This window comes from Kogia breviceps, chromosome 7 (genome assembly GCF_026419965.1).
Source record: "Kogia breviceps isolate mKogBre1 chromosome 7, mKogBre1 haplotype 1, whole genome shotgun sequence".
Lineage (NCBI taxonomy): Eukaryota > Metazoa > Chordata > Mammalia > Artiodactyla > Physeteridae > Kogia > Kogia breviceps.
In genome coordinates, this window is record NC_081316.1 from 22,459,758 (window position 1) to 22,484,158 (window position 24,401).

The following is a 24,401-nucleotide window of genomic DNA, read 5'->3' on the forward strand; positions in this document are numbered from 1 at the left end:
CCGCCCCGCACACTTCCATTTGCTCTTCGGCGCGCACTGCCCGCCCCGTGCCGACGCCCATTAGCCACCTACTCTGAGCCTCGCCCCTGGCCCTCCCCATTGGCTCCCCGCCCGCCCCGCCCCCGGCGGGGCCCAGGTGTGGGCGGGGCTCTGGGGAGCTGAGGGGCGGACAGAACCCGGGTCCACGCACGCCCCAACCCCGAAAACGACACGGAAGCGCGTCCCAGACCGCAGTCGCAGGCGGAGCGAGGGGTAGGTGCCTGGCCGCGATCCACGACTGACTTCCGCAGAAGCCTCCCAGTCTGATGAGCCTCCCGCCTAGGGAGGGGGCGCCAGCCTGGGACCCCGCGAGCCCGGCCTACGCCCAGAGGAGCCGCGGGGCCACAACCGCCCCTCCCCCGGCCTGATGGGCCCGCGTCGGAACGCACAGGGGTCGGGGGCTCTTAGCGGGAGGGAGTGGAGCTTGTTGGCCGCTGCTCCTCTCTGGCTGCTGCCAGGCTGACGATCCTGGTGGGTGAGGGGGCTGCCCAGAGGTTGCCTGGGACAAAGGCCCTGGACTCTGTCTGAGATTCCTTCCCCCCACCCTTTCCTGCCCTCAGTGGGGCCCAATGCTTGCCCAAGCTGTGGACACGCTCTTGCACCAGGCCAGTCCTGCTCTCCTGCCAGGAGACCCCAAGCCAGCGCGGCAGCCAGGGCCCCTCGTAGCCTCAATGCTATCTGTGTGGCCCAGCAGCAAGGGCATCCAGAGCCTGTACTTGCCCAATCAGACTGGGCCATGGGCGGGGGTGGGGGGGTGGGGTGTCCTCCTTCCCACCACAAGCCCTACCAAGAGCAAAAACTGAAAGTCTGAATGAATGAATGGTGAAGGAATGAAGGTGGGGTGGGGGTGGGGCAAATACTGGAGGGCATGAGTCTTATGGATCAGGTCTGGGGCCTCACTTTTGTCCAGGGGCGCGGGTGAGGGGACCATTGTCATCATTATATGTGTCCCTAGGCCTCCCTGCAGTAGCTCGAGTGGTGGAGGTGGATGGGGGAAGGGGAAGGGGAGGCATCTCTCTTGGTCAGGTAAATGGGCACCAGCCGCTATGTGCACAGAGGCCATAGGAGGAACTCAGGAGGGGCTCCACTGCTGGTTACAGTTCAGCAAGCCCCTCCGCCAGGTTCTCAGAGCTCTCACCTGCCTCCTCTCCCTCCTCCCCAGTCAGCTCAGGCCCCAGTGAGGGCCATATTCTCACGAAGGCCGTCCTGTTGGCCTGTGGACACACTCACGGGGCAGCAATGCCCCCAATACCCACTGATCACCATGGTCAGGCTGGGGATGGACGGTGGGAACCTGCCCCAGGGTCGGTTGGAGGCGTTGGGCTGAGCTGGGGACCATGGTAGACACTACTGGTGACTCTGTGTCCTCTGGGCCTGCGGAGGTTAGCTGGGCAGTAGCTCAGCCTCTCACAGCTTCTCCTTCGGGCTGGACAAGGAGGGGGCCCAGGGTCCACTCAGGGCCCCAGTCTGGGGTCTCCCTGGAGACTCCTGGTAACAAACGGCCCCTCCCCTTCTGGGTGCTGGTATCCATGGCAACATTGTAGAGCCTTTCTCTTCCCAGGCCTGCTTGGATTTCAGGCCTCAGGTGAGTGTTGGCGGGAGGGCCTTGGGTCTGAGGGGGACAGGGACATCACCGGCAAAGGACTAGCACCTTTGGGGACACTTGCACTAGGCTGGGGGGCAGGACTACAGCTCCTGGAGGGCAAGGGTGACAGGGGGGATATGACAGGGAATGTGTGAACACCCAAGTGACATGGTGCCAGGGGTGGGGTGACCTGCTGCCCTGGCCTGGTCAGAAACATGCAGGTGTGGACACCCACATGACTGGCAGTGTGCTGTCCTGTGGGGCAGACACACACACACACACACACACACACACACACACACACACACTTCTTGGAGAGTGATGCCCTGTGAACCAGCGGTGCCATCTTGGGGCTGCCATACACACGCACGTGCGCTGGCCATGTAAGGAGAGCCTTGCAGGGGTGCCCACACACGGGGCCCAGTGCAGCCCTACCATCCCTCCTCTCAGCTCCCTCAACAACATCAAGAATGGCCCCTGAGTCTTGTCAGGAGGCTGAAGATGCCGAGGAAGAGGCTTTCCCATCCCTGGTGGACCGAGAACTGGTCAGCGGCCACGTGGGGCCTCCAGCCAGCACCTCTGCCGACTCTGGGGCTCCCGCGTGCCCTCAGGACACCAAGCCCAGCTCCACCAGGATGGTCTCCTCTGTCAACCCGCAGTAAGGAGGGGAGGGGGGAGGTCAGCCTCTTGGGCCAGGCCAGCCAGAGAGCAGGGCCTGATCAAACGGCAGGAGCGCTGGCCTTTCAGGTCTGCCCCCGAGTCCCTGGACCCCCTCACCCTGCGGCTGCTGTGGAGGCAGCGAGAACTGGAGATCCAGGCCCTGCGGTGGGCGATCGAGAACCACTGGGAGGCGCAACATTGCCGTATCATGCAGGAAGCGGCTGGGCTTCCAGCCGAGAGGTCGGCAGCATACTGCTGGTCCACCGCCTGCCCAGTCCCCGTCTCGACCCTAACTCCGAGTTTATGTCTGACTCCAAAGTCCTCTGCCAAGACCGCAGCCCCGACCCTGGCCCTGACCTTCGCCTCTAGCCCCCGTCCTTACCTGGCCCTGATCCCCCACCCCAGCCCTGAAGAAGTTAATATACTGTAAAGCCACCCAGACCCTCGTCCCGAACATGTCCGTGGGTGCTGAACCCAACCTAGACGCCACCTCCAGCCCAGACCTCTTCAAGGCCTGACCTGGCCTATCCCAGGTGCACTCTGTGCCCTCAGGCCCCTAATGACAGTGAAGAGGAGCCCCTCTTCTCCTTGGCTGCCGACCCAGAGGTGGAGGCTGCTGAGATTGCCCTTTCCCCCAGGAGCTCGTGCAGTCGGAAGCTCTTGCAAAACCAGGTCCAAAAGCTGACTCTGGAGTTGGAAGAGCAGAAAGAACAGGCCCAGCTGGTGAGGGACAGGTGGGATCGGGGAGTGGGGTGCGGGGCCCAAGCCGGGGTGAGGATGGGGGGGGCCAGGCAGGGCTTGGCCTTGGCCGGCAGGGTCTGCAGAAGGCCCCGCCCACCTCTGGGCCCTCCCCGAACAGGAGAAGGCACACCTGGAGGAGTGGCTGCTACAGACCGGAGACACCCTGCGGCAGCTGGAGGCCGAGTTGCAGGCCTTGCAGAAGTCCTGCCTCCTGCAGCTGGCCCGCTCCTCCTGGGTGGGCCGCATGCTGCAGTCCTCCACGGGCAGTGTGGAGGTGAGCTTGGCCCCTGGGTGCCCCCCAAGCCCGCCATCCTTGGTCTTCCCTCCGACAGCTAGCATGTCCCCTTGAGACTGGTGCTTCCGCTGGGGGTCCCTGCGCTGCCTGGGAGGCCTGCCCCCCTCAGGCTGCCTCTGGAACCAGGACTGAGGCCTGGGACAGGGAGGCGCTACAAGCCCTGTAGTCCCGACACCTGATACTTAGCGAGTGTGTGCCTCAGGTACTGGGGAGGTCAGAGGGGAGAGTGACCTTGAGCAGAGGGGAGCGCTTCCCCCCCACCGCCTGCTGCCTCTTTTGCAGGTGGTGACGGCAGAGACCCTGATGGACCCCAGTGACCTCTCTGAGAACGATCAGTCCCCCACTGCTGGGGAGGTAAGCGAGGCCCTCCAGGTGTGTTGGCTCTGCAGTCCTGCGGGAGGGTCAGGTCATGTGCTTGTTGCTCCCTGGCCAGGGTTTCCGGCTGGAGGATGTGGACTGGAACAGCATTGCCCACCGGTACCCCAACCTCTTCACCAACCTCGAGTCCAGCTCAGATCAAAAGTAACTGCACTGGGTGGGGACTCCCTAGGGGTGAGGGGAGGGGAAGGCTTGCCTTGGTTGGTATGGACCAAATTCCAAGTTCCACCCCTTAGTGTCCCTGGACAGGTCACTTAGAAGGGAAAGGGCTCTGGGGCCATCTCTGTCCAGCCATGAGCCCTTTGCCCAGGCTGGATCCTAGGGACTGGGGCCACAACTTGGTGTGCCCTGCCCTCCTTATGGAGGTTGGATGGGGGCAGGCCTGGGGTCCAGGACCTGAAGCCACGGGCAGCGAGCTGTTCTTGACCTGCAGGCCCCCCCGGGCCCCGCCGCTCCCGGAGTTCCCACCGGCCACACAGCCTGAGCGGCGGAACTCAGGGCTGTACTGCCGGCAGAGGAGGCATCGTCTCAAGAGCGTCGAGTGGCGCTGCCCGCCCCTGGTGGGCAACAGCAGCTCCAGGGGCACCGACTCCGAGGCCAGCAGCTGCCTGCTGGCTGCACGTTATCACACCCAGAAAGTGACAGGGGACCCTCCCCAGGCACCAGGCCACATTGCTGAGCAGACAGAGGCACAGGCACAGAGCCTCTGCGGGGACAGTCGAGCGACATCGGAAGGTGGAGTAGGGCGGGTCTCCCCTGGTTTCTCCCCCCTCCCACCCCCGCAGGACTGTGATCTCGCCCAAAGTCCTCGAGGGTGTCCCCCACCTTCTGGGCTTTCACAGTAGCCCAGTTTGAGGCAGTTGGGGGCTTTCCAGCCACATCCCTAGGGGTTAAGGTGGTCTTGGAGGACTACTGCCGCTGCCTTTGTGCTCTGGCTTGAATCCACACCCCCCACCCCCCACAAGCACTGCCAGGCACTCCCCTGCTTCCCTCAGCCTCCTGGGTCCGCCATCTCTCCTGTCTGGGATCTGATCCTTGCCTGGGTGCTGCTTCTCTCCCACGTGGAACCTCAGGGCGCTGTGGGCCAGGTCTGGCCTCACAGGACATGTCCCCAGTGGACCCTCCATATTGGGGTTCCCTTCCTAGACAGGCTGCCTCTCCCTGGATCTCCGGAAAACCCACTCGGACAGGCAGGGCAAGAATGGCCAGGAGCCTGAGTCCCGTGCGGACCCCCACCCCCGGCATTCCGGGCGCTGTCCAAGGTGAGGAGGGGAGCCAGCCCCGAGCGCAGGGGCACGGGCAGGTCTCCTAGCGGGACCGCGGTGGGAGGGGCCCGAACGTCTCGGCACAGCGCCCCTGCCCGCGCTCCCGCCCCAGCCCCACGGGCTCCTGCCTGAAGATCACGGCGGTGAGCCGCCGCCAGAGGTTCGTGCGCATCCTTAACCAGTCGCTGGAGGAGACGGCCGATCTGGGTGGCTTCGTGCTGCAGCAGCTGGTGCGCGACTTCCCCGTGTGCATGTACCGCTTCCCGCCCAGCACGCTGCTGGAGCCAAGGCACCACGTCACGGTGCGCCCTGCTCCCCGCGGCCCTCGCGGCCCCGCCCCGGACCCCGCCGCCGCCGCCCCTCGTCCCTCACCCGCCGCCGACGCCGTCCCCAGGTGTGGGGCGAGGCGCCCCGCAGCACCAAGCGGCAGACACCCTCCTGCTTGGGCCAGGAGCCCGTCCACTTCCACTCCAGCCGGGACTGCGTGACCCTCCTCCTGAACCCCCAAGGCGAGGTCAGTGCGGGTCCCAGCGCTGGTGGTGGGAAGGGCGGGCTTTGCGGGGTGGAGGTGACCACCGTGTCCCCCGCGGCCCCGCAGGTCCTCAGCAAGCACCAGGCCGCGCATTGCGTGACCCCCGTGTGCAGGATCTTCGCCGACAACACCGACTTGTCCATCGACCGTTTCCCGCTCTCAGAGGCCCGGCCCTGCGCCGACCTCGCGGAACAGCAGCCCCTGCCTCGACCCCCGCGCAAGGGTCGGGTGCAGGAGGCCCGGGCCGGGCGCCGGCGGCCGGGGTGGGGACCTCGGGGCCCTCAGTCCGTACCTCCTCCCCAGGCCCAGACTCCACAAAGACCCCATACGCCCTGCTAGGACTGTCCCCCCACCTCCCCAGGGCCCGCCCTTGCCAGGACCACCCGTCAGCTATTCAGGATTCCCCTCCAGTCCTCCACCTCCCCTGGCTCCGTCCCCTCCGGAACCACCCCTTCCCGCGGACAGGCTCTTCTCTCACGACCACCCTCGCCGCCCTTCCCCGCAGGACGCGGGTCCAGTTGCCCCGCCTGAGCACCAGAAAGCTCCTCCGCCAGCGAGAGGAACCAGCGCGGCCCGAGGGCGCCGCCGAGACCCTCCCAGAGCTCCTGCCCGCCAGCCGCATCCCCATCCCCGGTGAGTGCGCAGCAGGGAGGGACGTGGAAGGAGGGCGGACAGCGAGAAGGGGGCGGCCGGCCGACCCCACACCCTCATTGTCCCGCGCAGAGGCCGAGCTGCGCCTCGAGGACTGCCAGGCTAGGAAGGAACACAAGCTCCCGGTGAGCGCTGGCGCGGGAGTCCGGGCAGCCCCCGGCCCAGCCCCGCCCGGCCCCTGCCCTGCGGCCTCTCAGGCCCCGCCCCCCCAGGTGCGCCGGAAGAGCGTGGACCGCGGCTGTCCGATGGTGGCGCTGTCGGTGCAGAGCACGGCCGAGAGCAGGTTCGGCTTCCGCTTCCTCAGCTGCCCGCCCATCACCGCGGACTCGCGCTGGCAGGTGTAGGGCCGGGCCGGGCGGCGGCACCGGCCCCTGTGCTCCCGCGTCTCCACGACCGTGGCTGCGGGGCGGGGCGGGGCGGGGAGAAAGCGCCGGAGGCAGGCGGTGCCAGCTATATAGTTTATTGAACCAACGCCGCCTACCAAGTAAACCGCGTTTCTGTACACCTGAGAGTCGAAAATGATTCGCTTGGTTTCCGGGTATCTGGCCCCAAGAGAGGGAGCTGGCCACTCCATCCCCGCGCGGGGAAGCCCACAAGTCCACCAGGGATGGGAGGCGTGGTCGCACCCTGGTTGGCCTAGGGCAAGCGCCTCTGCTCGGGACCGCAGCAACCCAGGGGTGGCTCAGAGCCCTGGGGCGGCTGGAGGGCTGGCCAGGGGATGGACAGGGCCCAGCTGCAGCCACCTCGGCCTGGGCCCAGTCTGCTCCTCCTGGGAAGGCCAGGCCACACGGAAGAGGTGGGCAGCTGGGCCAGCGGTGGCGAGTTGGACCACCTCTCCTGGGCTCCCCCTCTTCCCACACGTGGTGGTCCCAACTCCTAACTTCCCTCTATCAAGAGGGTCCTCTCCTGTGCCAGGCTCACTTCCCACCCCCCAACACACCCGCCCAGGTCCTCTGGGTTCTGTGAGACCAGAGTTCACAAGGGGGCTCCCACAATCGCCCTGGCGCCCTTGCCTACCGCCCAGGCCAGCCTGGCAGTGGGTAGTGGTGTACACTAGGGGTGGGGGTGGGCTGGGGTGATGAGGTTCAGGTGCGGCATGCATCGGAGGCTGGGGGTCTGGCTGCTGGATCTGGTGCTGGCTTTGGGCCTGGACAGCCTTCGGCTCGAGGGCTGGGGCCTGAGGCCACCTCTAGGGCTCTCAGAGCAGTCACTGCAGCCAGCCCCTGACCCAGGCCAGGCCCCAGACTACCCAGGGCTCTGAGGCGACGCCCCCGGAACTGCAGATCTGTGGACCCCCACGAGCTGCTGCCCCTGTCAGATGGCATGAGGGACTTGGGAGGAGAGGGGGTCAGGTTATAGCCCAAGGTCCTGGAAGGCTCTGGAAAAGAAGGAAAGAGAAGGCATGTCAGACAAGGGCCCCCAAGGAGTCACTTGGGGTGGTCACCATGGGCAGGGCTGCAGTGTCCACTGTGGCTCCTCCCCTTAGCCCTTCACACACACCCCCAAGGCAGCACCCCACTGCCCCACTTCCTGTGCTCTCCAGGGAAGCTGTGGCCCCTCGGCCCTTTGACCTCTGACCTTGCTTGAGCTGGGCCCACCTCTGGGGAAGTCTGGGTTCTGGCTTTGGGTCACTGGGTCCCGTCCCCCAGGGCATGCTCACAGGCTGGTGGCCCTGGGGCAGTTCCCAAACCTCCCCTATAGAGCGAGGCCCTGGCACCCACCTGAGGGCAGGCTGGGTGGGTGTGTCCGTGGTCACCCAGAGCCCACGGGACCCAGACTGGAGTAGGAGGTCGTGGCACCCCTTTGTCCCTCCCTGGCTGCCTGCCGGCTCTCCCTCCACCTTTCCACCCCTCCTGGCTGTCTCATGGCCCACCTTCCCCAGCCCCTCCCCGCAGGCCGCAGCCAGCACAGGAAGTGCAGAGCTTGGACCTGCCCTATCCCTGCTCCATCCTGGCTTCCTTGATGCGCACCCACCCCCAATGCCACGCCACCTGCCTCCCTGGAGGGTCACTGGGCCAATCTTGCAGCCTACACTCCTGTGGCCCCGGCTTGCAACGCCCCCTCCCTGGGTTTGCCCACCCAGCTGTTCTGGCAGTCGGTTCAGACCCTTCCTCCAGGAAGCCTCCCTGGGGCCTGCTGGGTGAGGGATCTCTCTGCCTCACAGGCCCTGCATTTGCTCCTTTCAGCCATGGTCACTCTGAAGCCAGTGTCCCTGAGGGAGGGCCTCGCCTGGCTTAATTCTGTGTCCCGAGCCCAGCACAGGCCCTGTCTGCAGAGGAAGGGCAGTATCCCTCCCCGCCTTGGTCTCCTGCCCATCTGGTGGCCTTGTTCCCTTTGCTGGCCTTGTGCCATGCTCCCCTCAGGACTTCTGGTGGGCCTGTCCTGCTTGTTGGGCCTGGCCCCTCATTGCCCCCACCCCTGGAGCCACTTGTGCTTTCACTCAGGACCCCTCTGGCCGCTGCTCACACCGCCCTTCTTTGGAGGGCCTTCTCTCTCTCTCTCTCATCCAGCCCCAGTGGCCACATGGTCCCATGGGCTCAGAGGAGGGGGACTTGGGGTTGGAACCCCTTGGTCGTGAGACCCCACCCCCAAGAGAGGACCTCCCCGTCCCTGCCATCTCAGAGCCTGGCTGAGGAGGGGGCAGAGCTGGTCTGAGCCTGTGTGCGCGGTCACGCTGGTACCTGGGGCCAGGCTCGGGGGGCTGGGGCGAGTCTTGGGCCCAGCCTTGTCCTGCTCTTCTTCAGGGCCCTTCTGTGGGCCCCTGGGGGCGGCGGCCCCCTCCTCCCGGGGCTCCAGAAACCTACTGGGGAGGGGACTGGGGTGCGGGGAAGGGGAGAGGCTGCAGCCCTGCCCCTCCTTTGGAGCCAATCCCACATGAGTGTGGCTCCGGGCTGGTGCCCCAGCCTTGGGCTCCCATGACCAGCCCCTCCAGCCATCCTGAGGACCAGCGAGCACTCAGCCAAGGCAGGTCCCAGCCAGAAGCCCCCACCGGTCGGGACACACAGGGTGGGGGGGCCAGGCTGGGGGGCAGGGAGCACCCACCGCAGGCGCAGCTCCCTCAAGGCCGGAAGCCCGGCCGAGGCCAGGAGGCGGCGGCTGTCTGCAGTGTCAGGCCCCGGGGCGGAGGCCCGGGCGGCCAGGTCTTCAGTCCTGGGAGGCAGCAGCCTCTCTGGGTGTGCCCCAGCCTGGGGAGGGATGGGCTGGTTCAGGGGCACGGCCTTCGGGGGGTGCTGGGGCAGAAGCCGTCAGGCCAGGGCACGGCCTTCGGGGGGAGCTGGGGCAGGCGCCGTCAGGCCGGGGCACAGCCTTCGGGGGGGTGCTGGGGCAGGCGCCGTCAGGCCAGGGCAAGGCCTTCAGGGGGGTGCTGGGGCAGGCGCTGTCAGGCCGGGGCACGGCCTTCGGGGGGAGCAGGCTGTACCTGGCACTGGTGCCGGCGCTCCTGCAGGCCTTTGGCGGGGTTTCCACAGAGGACCCGGCCGGCACCTGAAGAAGAGGGTGCGGCTGGGCCTAGTTCGGGGCTGCGGGGCTACAGGGCAGCTTCACGCTGAGGTGGGTCGCCTACCGTGGGTGAGGCTGCTGGCGTCGTCCTCTGGGGCTGGGCCCTGGGGAAGAAGGCCTGCAGGCAGGGGGCCTCCGGGGACCAGCAGGGAGAGGGGCCAGGGCCTGGGGGCTCTGCACTGGGTCTCAGGTGAGCATAGCTCAGGGCTGCGTCTCCAAACGGGGGATCCATGGGGAGAACCTGCACAACAGTCAAAATCAGGTCATCAAGGCCCACGCCAGCCGGCCCCCCAGGAGCCCCCCAGCTGAACCCTGTCCACGGAGCAGAGCCCCCCGCCCCTCCAGCATCTGTGTGCCCGATGCCCAGCACCACCACGGGGCAGGTTTGGTCCTCCTTTTCGCCTGAGGATGGTTGGGGAGGCCCCCACCAGGGTTGCTCACAGGGAGGGTGTCCTGGGCCAGGGATGGTTGTGCAGGGCTCTGGGGACGGGGCAGGTGGGGCTCGGGGTGGGGGGGTGGAGCCCTCTCCTGAGGCAGCCCCAGCCTGAGGCCCCTGGACGGCTTCCATCTGTACCCAGCCCGGGGAGCAGGCTGTCCAGGACGCTGCCCTCCTTGATGGCCTCCTTCACCATGAGCCAGTCGTGGTCTAGCTTCCGGGAGGTCGGCAGTCGTGTGTGTGTGGCTGGCAGCTCATCCAAGACCTGCAGCTGGGGGATGAGCTTCCTGACCTCTGCCCGGTAGTTGTAGTCCTGGGGCACCTGCGGTGGGGGTGGCAGGCCTGCATCCGGTGGGCCTGTCAGGGCAGCATCGCCCTGTAGCCACTGCCCCCAGACCTGCTGGGGGGCAGTGCAGGAGCTGGGGGTCGGGGATGCCATCTCTCTCTGCCCAGGCTGCCAGGCCAGCCGGGGTCACTCTGGGACAGCAGGGACTGCAGGGACCCTGGGCTCTTACCCATGCATGACCTCACTCTCTGGGCTCACCGCCAGGGTCCAGGGGCGCCCTCTGGCCTGCGGAGCTGCCCTGAACTCAGAGCTCCGGCCCAGTGGGTGGCCGCTGTGCACGGGCGCCACGAGTAGCTGGGCAGGTGTGTGAGCTCTGGGTATGCACGGGCAGTGCGGGGGTGTGTGCAGCCGCGGGCGGTGTGCACAGACCCCTGCTTTACGAGCAGCGCTACAGGGGGTGGGGCTGCCTCTGAACAGGGCCTGCACGGGTGTGTGTATGTGAGCGTGTATGCTTGTGTACACAACTCCATGTGGAGACTGTACAGAACACGCGTGGTTCCCCATGGTGTGCGCACAGACCTCTTGGGGGGTACGCGTGGCCCTTCGGAGTCCGGTCCTGGCCCAGGAGGACGAGCTGGCAGCTGCCGGGCCTCCAGCAACATGGGAATGAGATCCCAGTGAAGAAGCCCCCCGGCAACAGGTGGGCGTGCCCTAGGCATGTGCCCTGGGATCCCCTGCGACCCGGCCGGCGTTCAGGTGGGCAAAGCAGTGCCCAGGCCAAGAGGCTGGAGCTACAGAGCGCCTCCCCGCCTGGTGCCCACCTGGTGGGCGGGGCGGGGGCTGGGCCGCAGGCATAGCGGGTTGCCCTCCAGGGTGAGCGTGGCCAGCCGCGGGCACAGCTGCAGGTAGCGCAGCTGCCCCGGGTCCTCCACACAGTTGCCCTCCAGGTCCAGCACCTCCAGCTGCTCAAGCAGGCACAGCGGGCTCAGGTCCGAGACGTCGTTGTAGGAAAGGTAGAGTTCCTGGGGGGCACGAGGGGGCTCAGTCAGGGCCCCCCTGCCCCCCGCACTCCCCAGAGCGCCGCAGACCCACCTTCAGGACCGGGAAGGAGCCGATGCCATCCAGGTCAGCCAGGCCACAGCGAGCCAGCCACAGCACTTGCAGGTGGCCCAGGGAGGTGCCCAGGTCCCTGCAGAGGGTAGGGTTGGCTGGTCATTGTGGTCCTGGGCCGGAGGGTCATGTCTCAGTGGCCATGAAGGCCCTGTGCCACGCCTCCTGCCCAGCCGCCACCCACATCTGGCTGTCTCCAGGTTCAGGGACAGTTGTGACTGGCTTGGATGGCCTCCAGGCCGAGGAAGGGGCTCCAGAGCCCCTGGCCCCGTCTTCCCTCCTGGCTGCAGCCACCTGTCTTGGGCACCTTATCCAACCCCTGCAGGGTCTGGGCCTGGACGTGGGAGCTGCCCTCGTGCTAGATGGCTGCTGCCTGCTCCAGTGGGTGTGGGAGAGATGTCCCCTCCCCAGCGGGGTCAGCCGGGGTGTCCTCCCTCCCTTTTTCCCCCCGGCCTCTTTTGTGGATGATTTCCCTGTGTCACAGCCCCTCCCCTTGCCCCCACCCGGACTTGTTTGTGCCACCATCCCTTGGTGGCCACTCGCCTGCCAGTGGGCAGGCCAGGGCTCTCCCATCTGCCCCCGACCTCAGTGGGCCCCACCTCTGCCCACGGGGTCCTCTCAGCCTGGGTGACCCTCGTCTCCTGTCCGGGCACTGGTCCACTGTTGCACATCCTTTCCATCAGCTTCTGGGATGTTCCCTTTTGTATTTTCTCTCCTCGCAGTCTCTGCTCTCGTATCTGGTGCTCAGCCTCTCATGTGCGGTCTCTGAGAAGGAGCTTGTTCTCATCCCTTCTCTCTCCCATTTCCATCTCTTTGCCTTTCCTCTGCTTTCTGGGAGATTCCCTTGTCTTCCAACAATGCTGGTAACATTTTTTTGTCAGCCCTCATACATTTCATTCCCAAGCACCCTTTGTTGTTCTCTGATCTTATTTCATGGCATTCTGTTCTTGTTTTGAGGGTGCAAAGAAGCCACGTCTTCTTCCGTGTCTCTCAGAACATTCACTGAAGGTACCTGGATGTTTTACTCCCCTCCTGGCATTGTCTGCTTCCTCTGGGGTCCTGTGGGTTTGTCCTGACTTTTCCCTTTCATGCTGGGGTTATTGCTATATTCCTAATTATACTATTAATAGCTTCTTGGGCATTCAGATTGGGAGTGAGGGTCTGAAATACTGCCTGGAAGTGCTGACTCACTGGAGACGCTGAGGTGAGGGGCTTCCCTGCGGTGATGAGGTGGCGCATGTTGGTCCTTGCTGGCCGCCCTGCCCTCCCTGCCCCGGCTCCAGCAGCTCTGGTCTCCCCATGGTCCTGAATCGCACCTGCACTGTGGCACCCCGGGTCTTGGCATCTTCTCTTCCTCCTGCTTTGGGGGCTCTGCCTGCTCCCCTGGTCCACATGAAGGCACCTCCTCACCTTTCTGCATCGCTGGGGCCCATCTTCCGGTTCACAAATTACCCTTTGGTTGCGTCTCATCCACCGATTAACCTGTATGTTACATTTTTAAAGTTTTGTTCTGTTACCGTAATCTCCACTTTTAGTTACAGAGATTCCATGTTTCTCCCCAGTCTATTGCCTTCAATGCATTTTCCAATCATCTTTTAATTGGCTGAAATTTGCATCTCATGATTCCTTCAAGAGGGGCTAATCAAACTATTTTCCTTAATCTCTTACTCATTCCAAAATGTTGGCTGGGTATGAAATTCTTGATTCATACCATCTTTCTGCTGGGCTGTGACATCATTCTACTGTCTTCTGGCTTTGAGTGTTTCTATGGAGAAGTCTGAGGAAAACTTCCTTTTTTTCTCTTCTTGAAGGAAGACTTGATCTCTTTCCTTGGCTGCCCCCAATATGATCTGTGTCTTTAAGTCCAGGAACTTTATTAGGATATGTTTCAGAGTTGGCAATTCAGTTTTTTATTTCAGTCTGTAGATGAAAATTTTCTTTTATGTCTGACAAGTTTTCTTTATCCTTTAAACATCTGTTAGGTTCTATTGTTTCTCTTCACTTCTGTAAAGATTACAATTCTGCATATGCCAAGCCTCTGCTAGCTGCCCTCCAGGATTCTTTTATTTTTATTTTATTTTATTTTTAAAAATTAATTAATTTTTGGCTGCATTGGGTCTTCGTTGCTGCTTGCAGGCTTTTCTCTAGTTGTGGTGTGTGGGCTTCTTGTTGTGGTGGTTTCTCTTGTTGTGGAGCACGGGTTTTAGGTGTGCGAGCTTCAGTAGTTGCAGCATGTGGGCTCAGTAGTTGTGGCTCATGGGCTCTAGAGAGCAGGCTTAGTAGTTGTGGCTCACGGGCTTAGTTGCTCCGCGGCATGTGGGATCTTCCTGGACCAGGGCTGCTGGAATCCGTGTCCCCTGCATTGGCAGGCGGATTCTTTTTTTTTTTTTTTTTTTTTTCCGGTATGCAGGCCTCTCACTGTTGTGGCCTCTCCCGTTGTGGAGCACAGGCTCCGTACGCGCAGGCTCAGCGGCCATGGCTCACGGGCCCAGCTGCTCCGCAGCATGTGGGATCCTCCCGGACCGGGGCACGAACCCGTGTCCCCTGCATCGGCAGGCGGACTCTCAACGACTGCGCCACCAGGGAAGCCCGGCAGGCGGATTCTTAACCACTGAGCCACCAGAGAAGCCCTAAAAAGTTAGATCTTTAAATATATTTATCAAAGAAACTGGAAGGAGTAGCACAATTAAGCTAAGCATTCAGCTCAAGGAGCCAGAAAAAGAACAACAGCAAATAACAAAAGAACATGAAGGAAAGATGTAATCAAGATTAGAATAGAACCAGTAATACCTAGAAAAACCATAGAGAAGATTAACAGAGCCCAGTGCTGATTCTTTAAAAACTTAATAGACAACCCTCTGGCAGGACTGATCAAGGATGAACAGAGGGACAATGCAAATAAATGTGTGGAACTAAAAAAGAGGGATAATTATGGCTATAGCAGCAATTTAAAACAACAAAACCCATTATGAACAAACTATATACCAACATTCTTGAAAACTAGATAAAGCTAGTGCCAAAAGAAAGAAACCAAGACTAATAACCACTAAAGAAATTAAACGGTGATTAACACCCCTCCCCCACCCCCGCCAAGTCCCCGGATCTGGATCAGTTTTAAAAATAAGATCTATCATGGAATAGACAGTCTCTATCTTCCACAATAATTTCTTGTACAGGAAGTTTCAAAAAATTAAGCAGTTGAAGAGAACAATAAAAGGGAGGGCCCCGTCTGAGTCAGTCCTTGATTCCAGGACCAGAGAGGTACAAACTGGGGCATTAACGCACTATCACTCATGAAGACTGATGTGAAAATTGCAAAGCAAATATTATTTTAACGTTACAGTGATTTAAAAATAACTCATCAAGTAGTGTTACTGCAGGAATGTAAGGATGAATTACCATCACAAAAGCTGTCAGTGGAATCCAGTGCATAAAGAGACTAAAGGAGAAATATCATTATATGATCATGTCAATAGATGCAGAGGAACCCAGACACATACCTGTTAAGACCAGGTACAAACCAAGGATGCCTGCTACTGTCATTGCTGCTGTCTAACATTGTACTGGCTAGTAGATCCTGGCCAAAGCAATAAGACAAGAAAAAGGAGCAGGAGGATTTGAGTGAAAGATAGCATTCGTAACTTGCTGATAACATCACCATCAATACAGAAACCCATCTGAATTAACAAATTATTTGAATTAATAGGAGAGTTTGGCAATAATGTTAAATACAAAACAAAGGTACACTATTGCCAGAGGTAATAGACCCATTTATAAAAATCATTTGTTTTATTGATTTAAAAAATCTGGGCTTCCCTGGTGGTGCAGTGGTTGAGAGTCCGCCTGCCGATGCAGGGGACGTGGGTTCGTGCCCCGGTCTGGGAGGATCCCACATGCCATGGAGCGGTTGGGCCAGTGAGCCATGGCTGCTGAGCCCGCGCATCCAGAGCCTGTGCTCTGCAATAGGAGAGGCCACAACAGTGAGAGGCCCGCATACTGCAAAAATAAATAAATAAAAATAAAATTTTTAAAAAAATCTATTCTAGGAAATCCAAAAATGAGGGCATATATGTACACATATAGCTGATTCACTTTGCTGTACAGTAGAAACTAACACAATATTGTAAAGCAACTATACTCCAATAAAAGTTAATGAAATAAAAATTTAAAAAATCTATTCTAAATCAACATAGTGTTTCTCTAAATTTGCAACAATCAAACAGAATACAGCAGAATCAGGCCCTCATCCATGATTATAAAAATACTATAAGTATGTGGGAATTAATTCAGTTCTGGTTTCAGGGAGCCCTGCCTTCAGAGGAGGCTGGTGTCCTGCCCTGTCCCAAGTGGCAGCAGGGTGCACAAGTGGGGGTCCTGGTTAGCCCACTCCGATCATAATTCCATTCCCTTGCTAGTGGTTGGTGTAAGAGAGTGTATACATGATACAGTTCTGGCCAAAGAAACACAGAAGAATGCTGGGAACCTTCTTGTTCTTACTGATGGACAAAGGAAGGCACATTTCCTGTTATGGGATGAATTGCATTCTCCCCACCCCACAAATTCATATGTTGGAGTCCTAATCTTCAGGACCTCAGAATGTGACCTGACGTGGAAACAGGGTCTCTGAAGATGTAATTGGTGGAGGTGAGGTGGGCCCTAATCCAATATGACTGGTGTCCTTACAAAAAGGGAAAATTTGGATCTGGACACAGGGAGAAAAAGTCCACGTGAGCTGAAGGCAGAGATTGAGGTGATGAGTCTACAAGCCACGGAACATCAAAGGTGGCCAGCAAACCCCCAGGAGTGAGGAGTGAGCTGGGTTCTCCCTCTGCCTCAGAAGGAGATACACCTTGATCTTGACTCGTGGCCTCCAGACCTGAGGGAGTCAGTTTCTGCTGTTCCAGACACCTGGTTCATGGTGCTTTGTTCAGCAACCCTAGAAGACTAGCTACCACACTCCCTCAGCTCCACCAACGTGGCTGCAGCAGCCCCAGGCATGGGAATGGGGGCCACATCCGGAGGGGCCACCGGCTGTGTGAGCCACCACCAGGCTCCTTGTGTGCCCTCAGAGACAGGGATTCTCACCTGTTCTGTTCCCTGACATATCCTCTGTGCTTAGAACAGGGTTTGGCCCATGGTCCTTAGGCACTTAAGGGATAAACAATTTCTCACTGCTCAGGCTGGTTGGATGCAGGTTTCTGTAACTTGCAGCTGAAAACATTCTAACCTATAAACTTTACAGAAGAAGTTTAAAGACTCTATTTTTTTTTTTTTTTTTTTTGCTGTACGTGGGCCTCTCACTGCTGTGGCCTCTCCCGTTGCGTAGCACAGGCTCCGGACGCGCAGGCTCAGCGGCCATGGCTCACGGACCCAGCCGCTCTGCGGCATGTGGGATCTTTCTGGACCGGGGCACGAACCCGTGTCCCCTGCATCGGCAGGCGGACTCCCAACCACTGCACCACCAGGGAAGCCCCTAAAGACTCTATTAAAAACATTAAAGCACACATGAATGGAGAGCTATACCATATTCATGGATGTATATAATGTAAAAATTAACCCAAATGAACATGTGACTTTTAAAAATTCCAAAACAAAACAAAACAAAATCCTGAAAGGTAAGGGTGTGTGAAACCCAGCAAACTGATTGTAAAACTCAAATGGAAAAATAAGTGCTCAGGAATAGCTAGGTCAGTTTGGAAAATGGGAAACTACGATGAGGGTAACAGATGTTACAGATTAACACAAAGCCGTGCCAATGAAGACTGTGATGACAGAGAGCTCCTTACCCCACCAGCGTGTCCGCGTGGGACTGGGGTAGACGATGCTGGGAAAACCGACTCACCAGGTGGTGCTAAACAGAACTGGGTCCCCACCTCATATCAGGAGCAGAAGCAACCTCACAGATAAGTAGGATTAAAGACCCAAAAATGAAAAGTGAGACCATAAGTGAATAAAAGAAAAAGTAGAATATCTCCAAGACCTTGGGGGTGTGGACAAACCTCCTAAAAAACACCCACAATAGCAGCCAGAACTGATGGGAGTGGAACAAATCAAAATGAGGGGTTTCTGTTTAAGCGAAAGCCACCATGGTCTGAGTTCACGGTAGAAGGAAGGGTGGAGAGTCTTCAGGGGACACACACACGATTAAGTTGTAGTGAGAACTGTCCCTTCAACCATTTTAATGATCTCCAAGTTAGTTGCTGAGTTTCAGAGATTGTTACTGTCGTTTCCCCACACAGTGGTACTGGTGAAGGATGCTCTTGTCGGATGCTGGCTGGCCTGGAAACCAGCCCCATCTGTCCTCACGTCAGTGACACTTTCAGGGGCTGAATTCTCTCTCAGCTTCAGATGAAGTGACAGCCATCACCTGAAAATTACCTTCCAGTCCTCATAACACTGCCTGAGGTTTTAATGTCTTGACTATCTCTGTCATCAGCTAAGCTGTAATACTACTTCATTGCACTGTCACATTGAATTAGTTTCCTTTTACAAATATTTGTTTACTATCACTCCGTGGAGATTTGCAAACAACATTTGGCCAAGTTTCAGGATTCGCTAACAGACAACTTAAAGATTCCTTACATTTTTCACTGTCGTTATCAAGGAACAGAACACATGTTTTAGATAAATCATGATTTAATTTTTTCTTGGAATTGATTTTTTTTGAAATCAAATATTTTGTTTTGTTACAAATGGTAACAAATACTTAATTTTATACCTTCCACTTCTCTTTGTAGTTTCCATCCTTTATTTTATGTTTTCTATATATTTTATTGTTCATTGAGCTAACTTGTAAGCCTTAATAATGAAGGAGTAAATATGATTTTTTTGTCTTTGTTAACTTAAAGTATTGATGTCTCTGTCAGAATATTGCTGAACCATGTATCAGTACTAAAGGCAATTCCGAGAGCCTGCTTTCCAGACCCTCCCTTGCAGGCCCAGGAGCCGTGCAGGAGCTGCGGAAGCTGGCATCCCTGCCTGCTTGTCCCTGCCTATGGGGGCCACACGGCCTCTGATCTTCTTTGCTTCCACTTCTAGGCTTTCAGGTGTTTTTCAAATCCTTTTTGATGTTTATTTGACAAACAGCAGTACAAATAGGAAAAATCGTGCAAGGCTGCTTAATGAATACCTTTATCATCTCCTCTGGAAATGACTGGATACTTACAGCCCATTTAAAGCATGAGGAGAACTTTCTAGAATTGGGACTGGCCTCCCGCTGCCCCAGGACGGCTGTCTGGCCACTTAAAACCCGCAGGGGTGGGCTTCCCTGGTGGGGCAGTGTTTAGGAATCTGCCTGCCAATGCAGGGGACGTGGGTTCGAGCCCTGGTCCGGGAGAATCCCACATGCCATGGAGCAACTAAGCCCGTGCGCCACAACTGCTGAGCCTGAGCTCTAGAGCCTGTGAGCCACAACTACTGAGGCCCACGCGCCTAGAGCCTGTGCTCCGCAACACAGGAAGCCACCACAATGAGAAGCCCGCACATCACAACGAAGAGTGGCCCCTGCTTGCCACAACTAGAGAAAATCCCGTGCGCGGCAACGAAGACCCAACGCAGCCAAAAATAAATAAATAAAATAAATTTATTTTAAAAAAACAAAAAAAAAAATCCCAACAGGGTTTTCCTGACACCCATTTTGTTCAAACACCCAATAAACTCTGATATTACTTCAGCTTTGTTCTTTCCAGCCGACAAAGTAAGCAAAAACCTTAATCTGTCCTGAGTTTTGCATTTTGTCTTTTTTTTTTTTTTTTTTTTTTTTTTTGCAGTACGCAGGCCTCTCACTGCTGTGGCCTCTCCCGTTGCGGAGCACAGGCTCCAGACACGCAGGCTCAGAGGCCATGGCTCACGGGCCCAGCCGCTCTGCGGCATGTGGGATCTTCCCGGACCAGGGCACGAACCCGCATCCCCCGCATCAGAAGGCAGACTCTCAACCACCGCGCCACCAGGGAAGCCCTGCATTTTGTCTTTTAAGCTATTAAGATGCTGTCATGTTTCACGTGGGGCCTGAGGTCCGGCTGGGCAGCAGCGGCCGGGCTCCTCTGCCCATCTCGCTGGGCTGATGGGGCCAGCTCAAGCCCCAGCTACGGCCCCACCAGCAGGGGGACACAGCCCTGGGCTGGGGTGAGGGGTGTGGGGACGCCCCGAATCCAGAAGCCGGTCGGTGATGAGCTGCCTGGGCTTGCGGGTTGGGGGTCCTCTGCCGAAGGTCAGTGGGCACCTTCCGGGCACCACAGGGAGGTCCCTGGAGACCTCGTCCGCCACAAAACCTGCTGTGACCAGCCTGACCCTGACTGCAGGCTCCGGGTGGCTGGCATCACCCTCAGCAGGGCCTCCAGCTGACCAGGGGTGGGCGACGTGACCACGGGTGGGCGTTAGGGCCGGGGGCCGGAGATAGTGGGATGCCCAGGACCCCACCCAGGCTGGCAGCACAGCCTCCCCTGTGACCACTGCGGGGGGTGGACACTCACCTCAGGGAGCCCAGGCAGCTGCCATTCAGCTTCAGCTGGCTGAGGTTGGGCAGGTGCAGCCCTGTGGGGCCGCAGGAAGAGCGGTCGGTGCAGGCCCTGCCGCCCTTTGCACTTTCAGAGGTGTCAGCGCCCCTCAGCCCCTGCTGCCCGACGGCTGCTCTGAGGCCCAGGGGCAGTCTTGGGGCCACATGCTGATGTCTGAGGCCTGGCTTGAATGACACAGGCCAGCAGGTGAGGGGGCAGAAGGCACCCCGTGGGGGCAGAGGCACACAGAAGGCCACGGGGCCACGGGACTGCGGGGAGGGGAGCCTGGTTGGTGCGGGTCTCGCCCCCAGGCCGCCTCTCACGGGGAACTGCGGGCATGTCCAGACCACACACTGGGCTCCAGAGCATGGCCCCCCCCAGCCAGTGTCCCGTGCTCCCAGGGCCCTGGGAGAGGTGTCTCAGTCCCTGGAGAGCGGGGTGCAGGGCAGGTCTGTGGGTGCAGTGGTCCAAAGACCAGAGCCTGGTGGGCAGGGCCTGTGCAGGCCGAGCCTTCAAGCACGTCCTGGCCGTGATGGTAGCGGGTGTGCACGGGGAGGGGCTCTCACCAAAGTTCCCCAGGCTGTTCTCGTGGGTGTTGACACACAGCTCCAGCACGCTCACCAGTCGGAGGTCATCCACCTGGGCCAGGGCCTGCTGCAGGGGTCGGTGGGGAGTCAGCCCTGAGAGCTGGACGGTAGTCACACACACGCCGCCCTGCCCCCCAGTGAAACTCCTGTTTTTGGCTACAAGGCTGGAGCAGGTGGCAGGCGTCTTCCTGCCTCACCCATGTTGACTGCAGCCATGACTAGCTCCAGCTGGATGATAAGTGTGATGTGACAGGAGTGGAGATTGTGATCCTGTGTGGCTGGTGGGGCCGTTGCCAGAGAAGGGTGTGCCCTGAGGTATGCTGGTGTCCTAACGAGACCCATGGAACAGACCCAGTACAGCTCAGGGCCTGGAGCCCAGCTCTGCTCAGCACGGCCAAGCCCCAGCCTCCTTCAAACCCATGGACGGTACACTTGCACTCTAAGCTGATGAGTTTGAGGGTTGTTTGTTATGTAGCATCACTATAGCAATAGCTGACTCATACAAAACTTGGGACCTAGGTCCAGCTCCAATACCTACCATAACAAAATTGATGAAACGATATGACACTGGAAGGGGACTGGTGTGTGGAGGGTGACGTGAGTGTTACTGAAGCTGGAAAGATGGAGACCCAGGTCATGTGACAATGGCATTTTTGGTAAAAGGGTCTCCTGTAGTAAGCTGGATGGCAGAAGACGCACACAATGAACTTGTGATGGGGTGGAGAGGTTCAAGGCAATTGTGGGCAGAGTGAGGTGGCCACAGTTCACTGCATTTGACGAGGTTTTACAGAAGGCAGAGTTCAGAGCAGGTGGAGAGAGCCCAGGGGTCCTGGAACTCATGGCTTGGAAAATAAAATGGCTTGTCAGCTCAAACCAGTAAAAGAAAAAACGAAGAAGGGCTTGGAGTTAGGATGACTCAGTGAGACTCAGCCTCAGCGAGAAACCAGTTGCCACATGCTGACTACATGCGGGAGGGTCTGGGAGGACAGAGGCCTGAGACCCCTGGTTCCAGTGACCGAGGGAAATGCTTCAGCAGCCGCGCTTTGGCATGGTGGGCACTGGACTCAAGTACGTCAGGAAGTAAGGGTAGTCCTGGGGTGCTTGGGCTGCGCTCACACAGGCAGCCTCTCTCCCCAGCCAGGAGCTGGGTGGGGGAGGGGGAGGTTGCAGGGTGGACGGAGCAGCTCGGATCAAGGTGTGTCCCCAGCACCCAGCCCGTGCAGCAGCGGGGGCCGGTGGCCTGACGAGACGGGTCCACGCTGGACCAGGACCCTGGGTGCTGCGGGCGGGGACACATGGGGTGGCTGGTGGGGGGTGGGGAGGGGGCTGGCGGGAATGTCCTGTCCACCTGCAGTGATCAGACCTCGTGGACCCTTGTCTGAGTTGGTCAGGAAAGTGCGTGGGGACCTCAGGCAGCCAGGCTTCCTTCCGCCGAGTGTTGGTGGGTACGTCACCCCAGGGTCTCCAAGGGTCCCTCGCCTGGGTGCCAGTGTTTGTGTGGGCTGGAGGGGTGCTGGGGAGTGCCTGGCCCTTAGTGTGGCCAGTGACGGGCGAGGGGCATGGCCAGAAAGGGAAGGGATCCGGTCACCAAGAGGCGCCAGGCTGCTCTCTGGGGTCACTGGGCAGGAGCCTGCAGTCAAGAGGGCTCTGCAGAACCTGCTGGGCCCCAGGGTGGGGGTGGGAAGCGCTGCCACTGCACCCCAGGTTTGGGAGAAAGGCTTCAACGACCGCGCCAGGTGGGTCAGTGGGACCCCAGGACGCCCCGCCCCACAGATGCCTGCTTCCCTCCTCTGCTCGTGGCTCCCTAAGTCTGTGCACCACGCGCTTGGATGGGCTGTCACCCTGTTTCCCACAGGGATGAGGGGCCTCTTCTCCAGTTCACGGAGGGTCCCTGGAGCCCAGCGCACGGTAGGGGCTCAGCAAATCTGTGGATGGGCCTGGATCGGGCCCTTCTGTGGCCCGAATGCCTGGGGGACGTCTGGGTTGGCCCAAGGGTGGAGCAGGTGCAGGGGCCCCTGCGGGCCGCGGGCCGCGGGCCGAGGGCATCTGGCAGCCCCCAGCACTCACCAGTCGGGCAGGTGAGAGGTGCTCCTCTGGCGGCAACCCCCTCCGGCAACCTGCTGTGGCTGCCCCCGGGGCCGTGCTCTGGGGGCGGGGCTTGCGCCGGCTCTGCCAGCTCAGCGTCCGCACTCGGACACTGGCTATGCTTGGCCAAGGCCCATGGGCTCCGTCCCAGGCCTGGTCCATTCACATCCAACCTGCTGGGTGTAGGCAGAGGGCAAAGCTGATCAGCCTCTGTTCTTCCTCTGATCCGCAGCCCAGCCGAGACCTTGTGCAGCCCTTGACGTATGCACGCACACAGCAAGGCCCCGGAGCCCACCTCTGGCCCGGAGAAGGCTGTAATGGTGAAGCCCCAGCCTGCCCGGGGGCCTTGCCGTCTCCTCCCTCAGCCTGGGCTCACACCCCTGGCCTGGGCAGGCCGCCCTCTCTGCGTTTCTGCCCACCCTTCAGGGTCCATGCGGGCTGCCAGCTCTGGCCTACCCTCTGAGGCCCCAGGTAGGCCAGGGAGGGGGGCTGCCTCGAGGTCCCATTCGCCCATTTGCTGCTGTAATCAGCAGCAAGCCTCTGCCTCAGGCCTTGTGCTGTGTGTCCTTCTTCACCTGATGGTCTCTGACCCTGGGGGACTCAGGACCAGGGTCTCAGGTACTCCCCTCCACCCCTGTGCCCACTGAGACCCCCTCACCTGGAGGCAGCTGCTTTTTCCTACCGTAGGTCAAACATCTGAGCAAGAGGGCAGCATGTGGCCCCAGGCGGCACCTGCGAGAGACAGTCAGGTTGGCCTCCTGGCCAGGTCACCATGCTCGAGGGACCTGGGACAGGCTGGGCCAAAGTCACAGGGCCCAGAAGTGAGCAGGTGCAGAGGTGTGGGGCTGTCAGCCTGGGGCCTGGCCCTTAGGTCCTTTCAACCATCCTGATGGGGCACCTGGCCTGGCTGACTGGGAAGACAGCCATATGGGTGACCGACGCTAGGGTCCCTCTGGGTCCATCCAATGCACATGCTTGGTCTTCATTCAAATCCCCACTTTCCTCCATCCCCAACTCCACCCTCTCTCTCCAAAAGGGGTCCCAGGCCTGTTGCTCTGGACCATCCCCTGTGGGCTGGCCTCCCAGGCACCCTGTCCCTCTTGGGTGTTACCCCCAGGCCCACAGGAGGTGGTCCACCTGCACTAGGCTCACCTGGCATTGCTCCTTAAAGACACAGATGCCTGTGCCTGGCCCCAGACCCTGGAATCATCTCTGAGGGTAGAGCCAGAAGTTTGTATAGAAATCCTGGTTTCTTCCCTCCACCTTGGATCAGGGCCTCGCCGACCCCCACCCCTGTGCTCCCTCCCGACCTTCTTGGACTTACTACCTGCTAAGACCGACTCCCTTCTACAGCCCTCGGTTCAGCTGAGTGAGTGCCTTGCCTGAAACAGCAAGTGAGCTCTGTGTGGGCAGGACACTCACCTGCTATGTCCAGTGTGCAGAACAGGGGCTCAAGAATATCCCCCCCAAAATCAGTGAATGTGGCAGATGCAGCTTCTGGCCACTGTTCTTGTCTATCACCCCCTGGGGATGGTCAGGATTCATCCTCCCCGGGGCGGGGGTGGTCAGCTAGCCTTTGACAGAGAGGGTGGGAGGGAGTGTTGGGCCTTGGGACAAGCTGCCCGGGCTCCACGTGCCCTTGTCTGGAAAGTGACCACACACCAAGGACCTAAGGAGGTGAAGGCCATGCAGGGGAGCCTCACGGAGAACCTCACGGAATTTCTGGCCAGGATTTCTTTCCAAAAGTTCCTCTGCGGC

General features: G+C 59.5%; 2 protein-coding genes across 19 annotated transcripts in view; one reads left to right on the forward strand and one right to left on the reverse strand.

Annotated features, from left to right (window-relative positions):
* The first annotated feature begins 64 nt into the window (after nt 1–64).
* On the forward strand, nt 65–6,648 carry LMNTD2 (lamin tail domain containing 2). 14 transcript variants are annotated; one of them, XM_067037965.1, is made up of 12 exons: nt 987–2,282; nt 2,923–3,007; nt 3,144–3,299; nt 3,603–3,674; nt 3,754–3,842; nt 4,132–4,433; nt 4,849–4,960; nt 5,076–5,265; nt 5,358–5,477; nt 5,562–5,758; nt 6,001–6,128; nt 6,359–6,648. In XM_067037965.1, exons 1-12 carry the CDS (start codon nt 2,095–2,097, stop codon nt 6,610–6,612), a joined length of 1,893 nt encoding a protein of 630 aa, XP_066894066.1. In that variant the 5' UTR covers nt 987–2,094; the 3' UTR covers nt 6,613–6,648. The 14 variants fall into 14 exon arrangements, with proteins under 14 accessions (XP_066894064.1, XP_066894062.1, XP_066894063.1 ...); XM_067037964.1 differs by having other exon boundaries at nt 991–2,282; nt 6,219–6,648; XM_067037967.1 differs by having other exon boundaries at nt 991–2,282; nt 5,076–5,193; nt 6,219–6,648.
* The window catches only part of LRRC56 (leucine rich repeat containing 56), a 21,658-nt gene continuing 3,853 nt past the window's right edge, over nt 6,597–24,401 (reverse strand). For 2 of the 5 annotated variants that reach the window (XM_067037977.1, XM_067037978.1), the window contains exons 3-14: nt 23,302–23,375; nt 22,626–22,819; nt 20,538–20,622; nt 19,948–20,008; nt 11,459–11,555; nt 11,188–11,388; nt 10,219–10,402; nt 9,709–9,885; nt 9,565–9,629; nt 9,189–9,331; nt 8,828–8,961; nt 6,597–7,524 (exon numbers count right to left, since the gene is read on the reverse strand). In XM_067037977.1, the coding sequence (XP_066894078.1) occupies nt 7,232–7,524; nt 8,828–8,961; nt 9,189–9,331; nt 9,565–9,629; nt 9,709–9,885; nt 10,219–10,402; nt 11,188–11,388; nt 11,459–11,555; nt 19,948–20,008; nt 20,538–20,622; nt 22,626–22,805 (1,620 nt within the window). In that variant the 5' untranslated portion in view covers nt 22,806–22,819; nt 23,302–23,375 and the 3' untranslated portion in view covers nt 6,597–7,231. Of the gene's footprint in view, nt 7,525–8,827; nt 8,962–9,188; nt 9,332–9,564; nt 9,630–9,708; nt 9,886–10,218; nt 10,403–11,187; nt 11,389–11,458; nt 11,556–19,947; nt 20,009–20,537; nt 20,626–22,625; nt 22,820–23,301; nt 23,376–24,401 lie in introns of all 5 variants that reach the window. The other 3 variants (XM_067037979.1, XM_067037975.1, XM_067037976.1) reach the window with 3 other exon arrangements.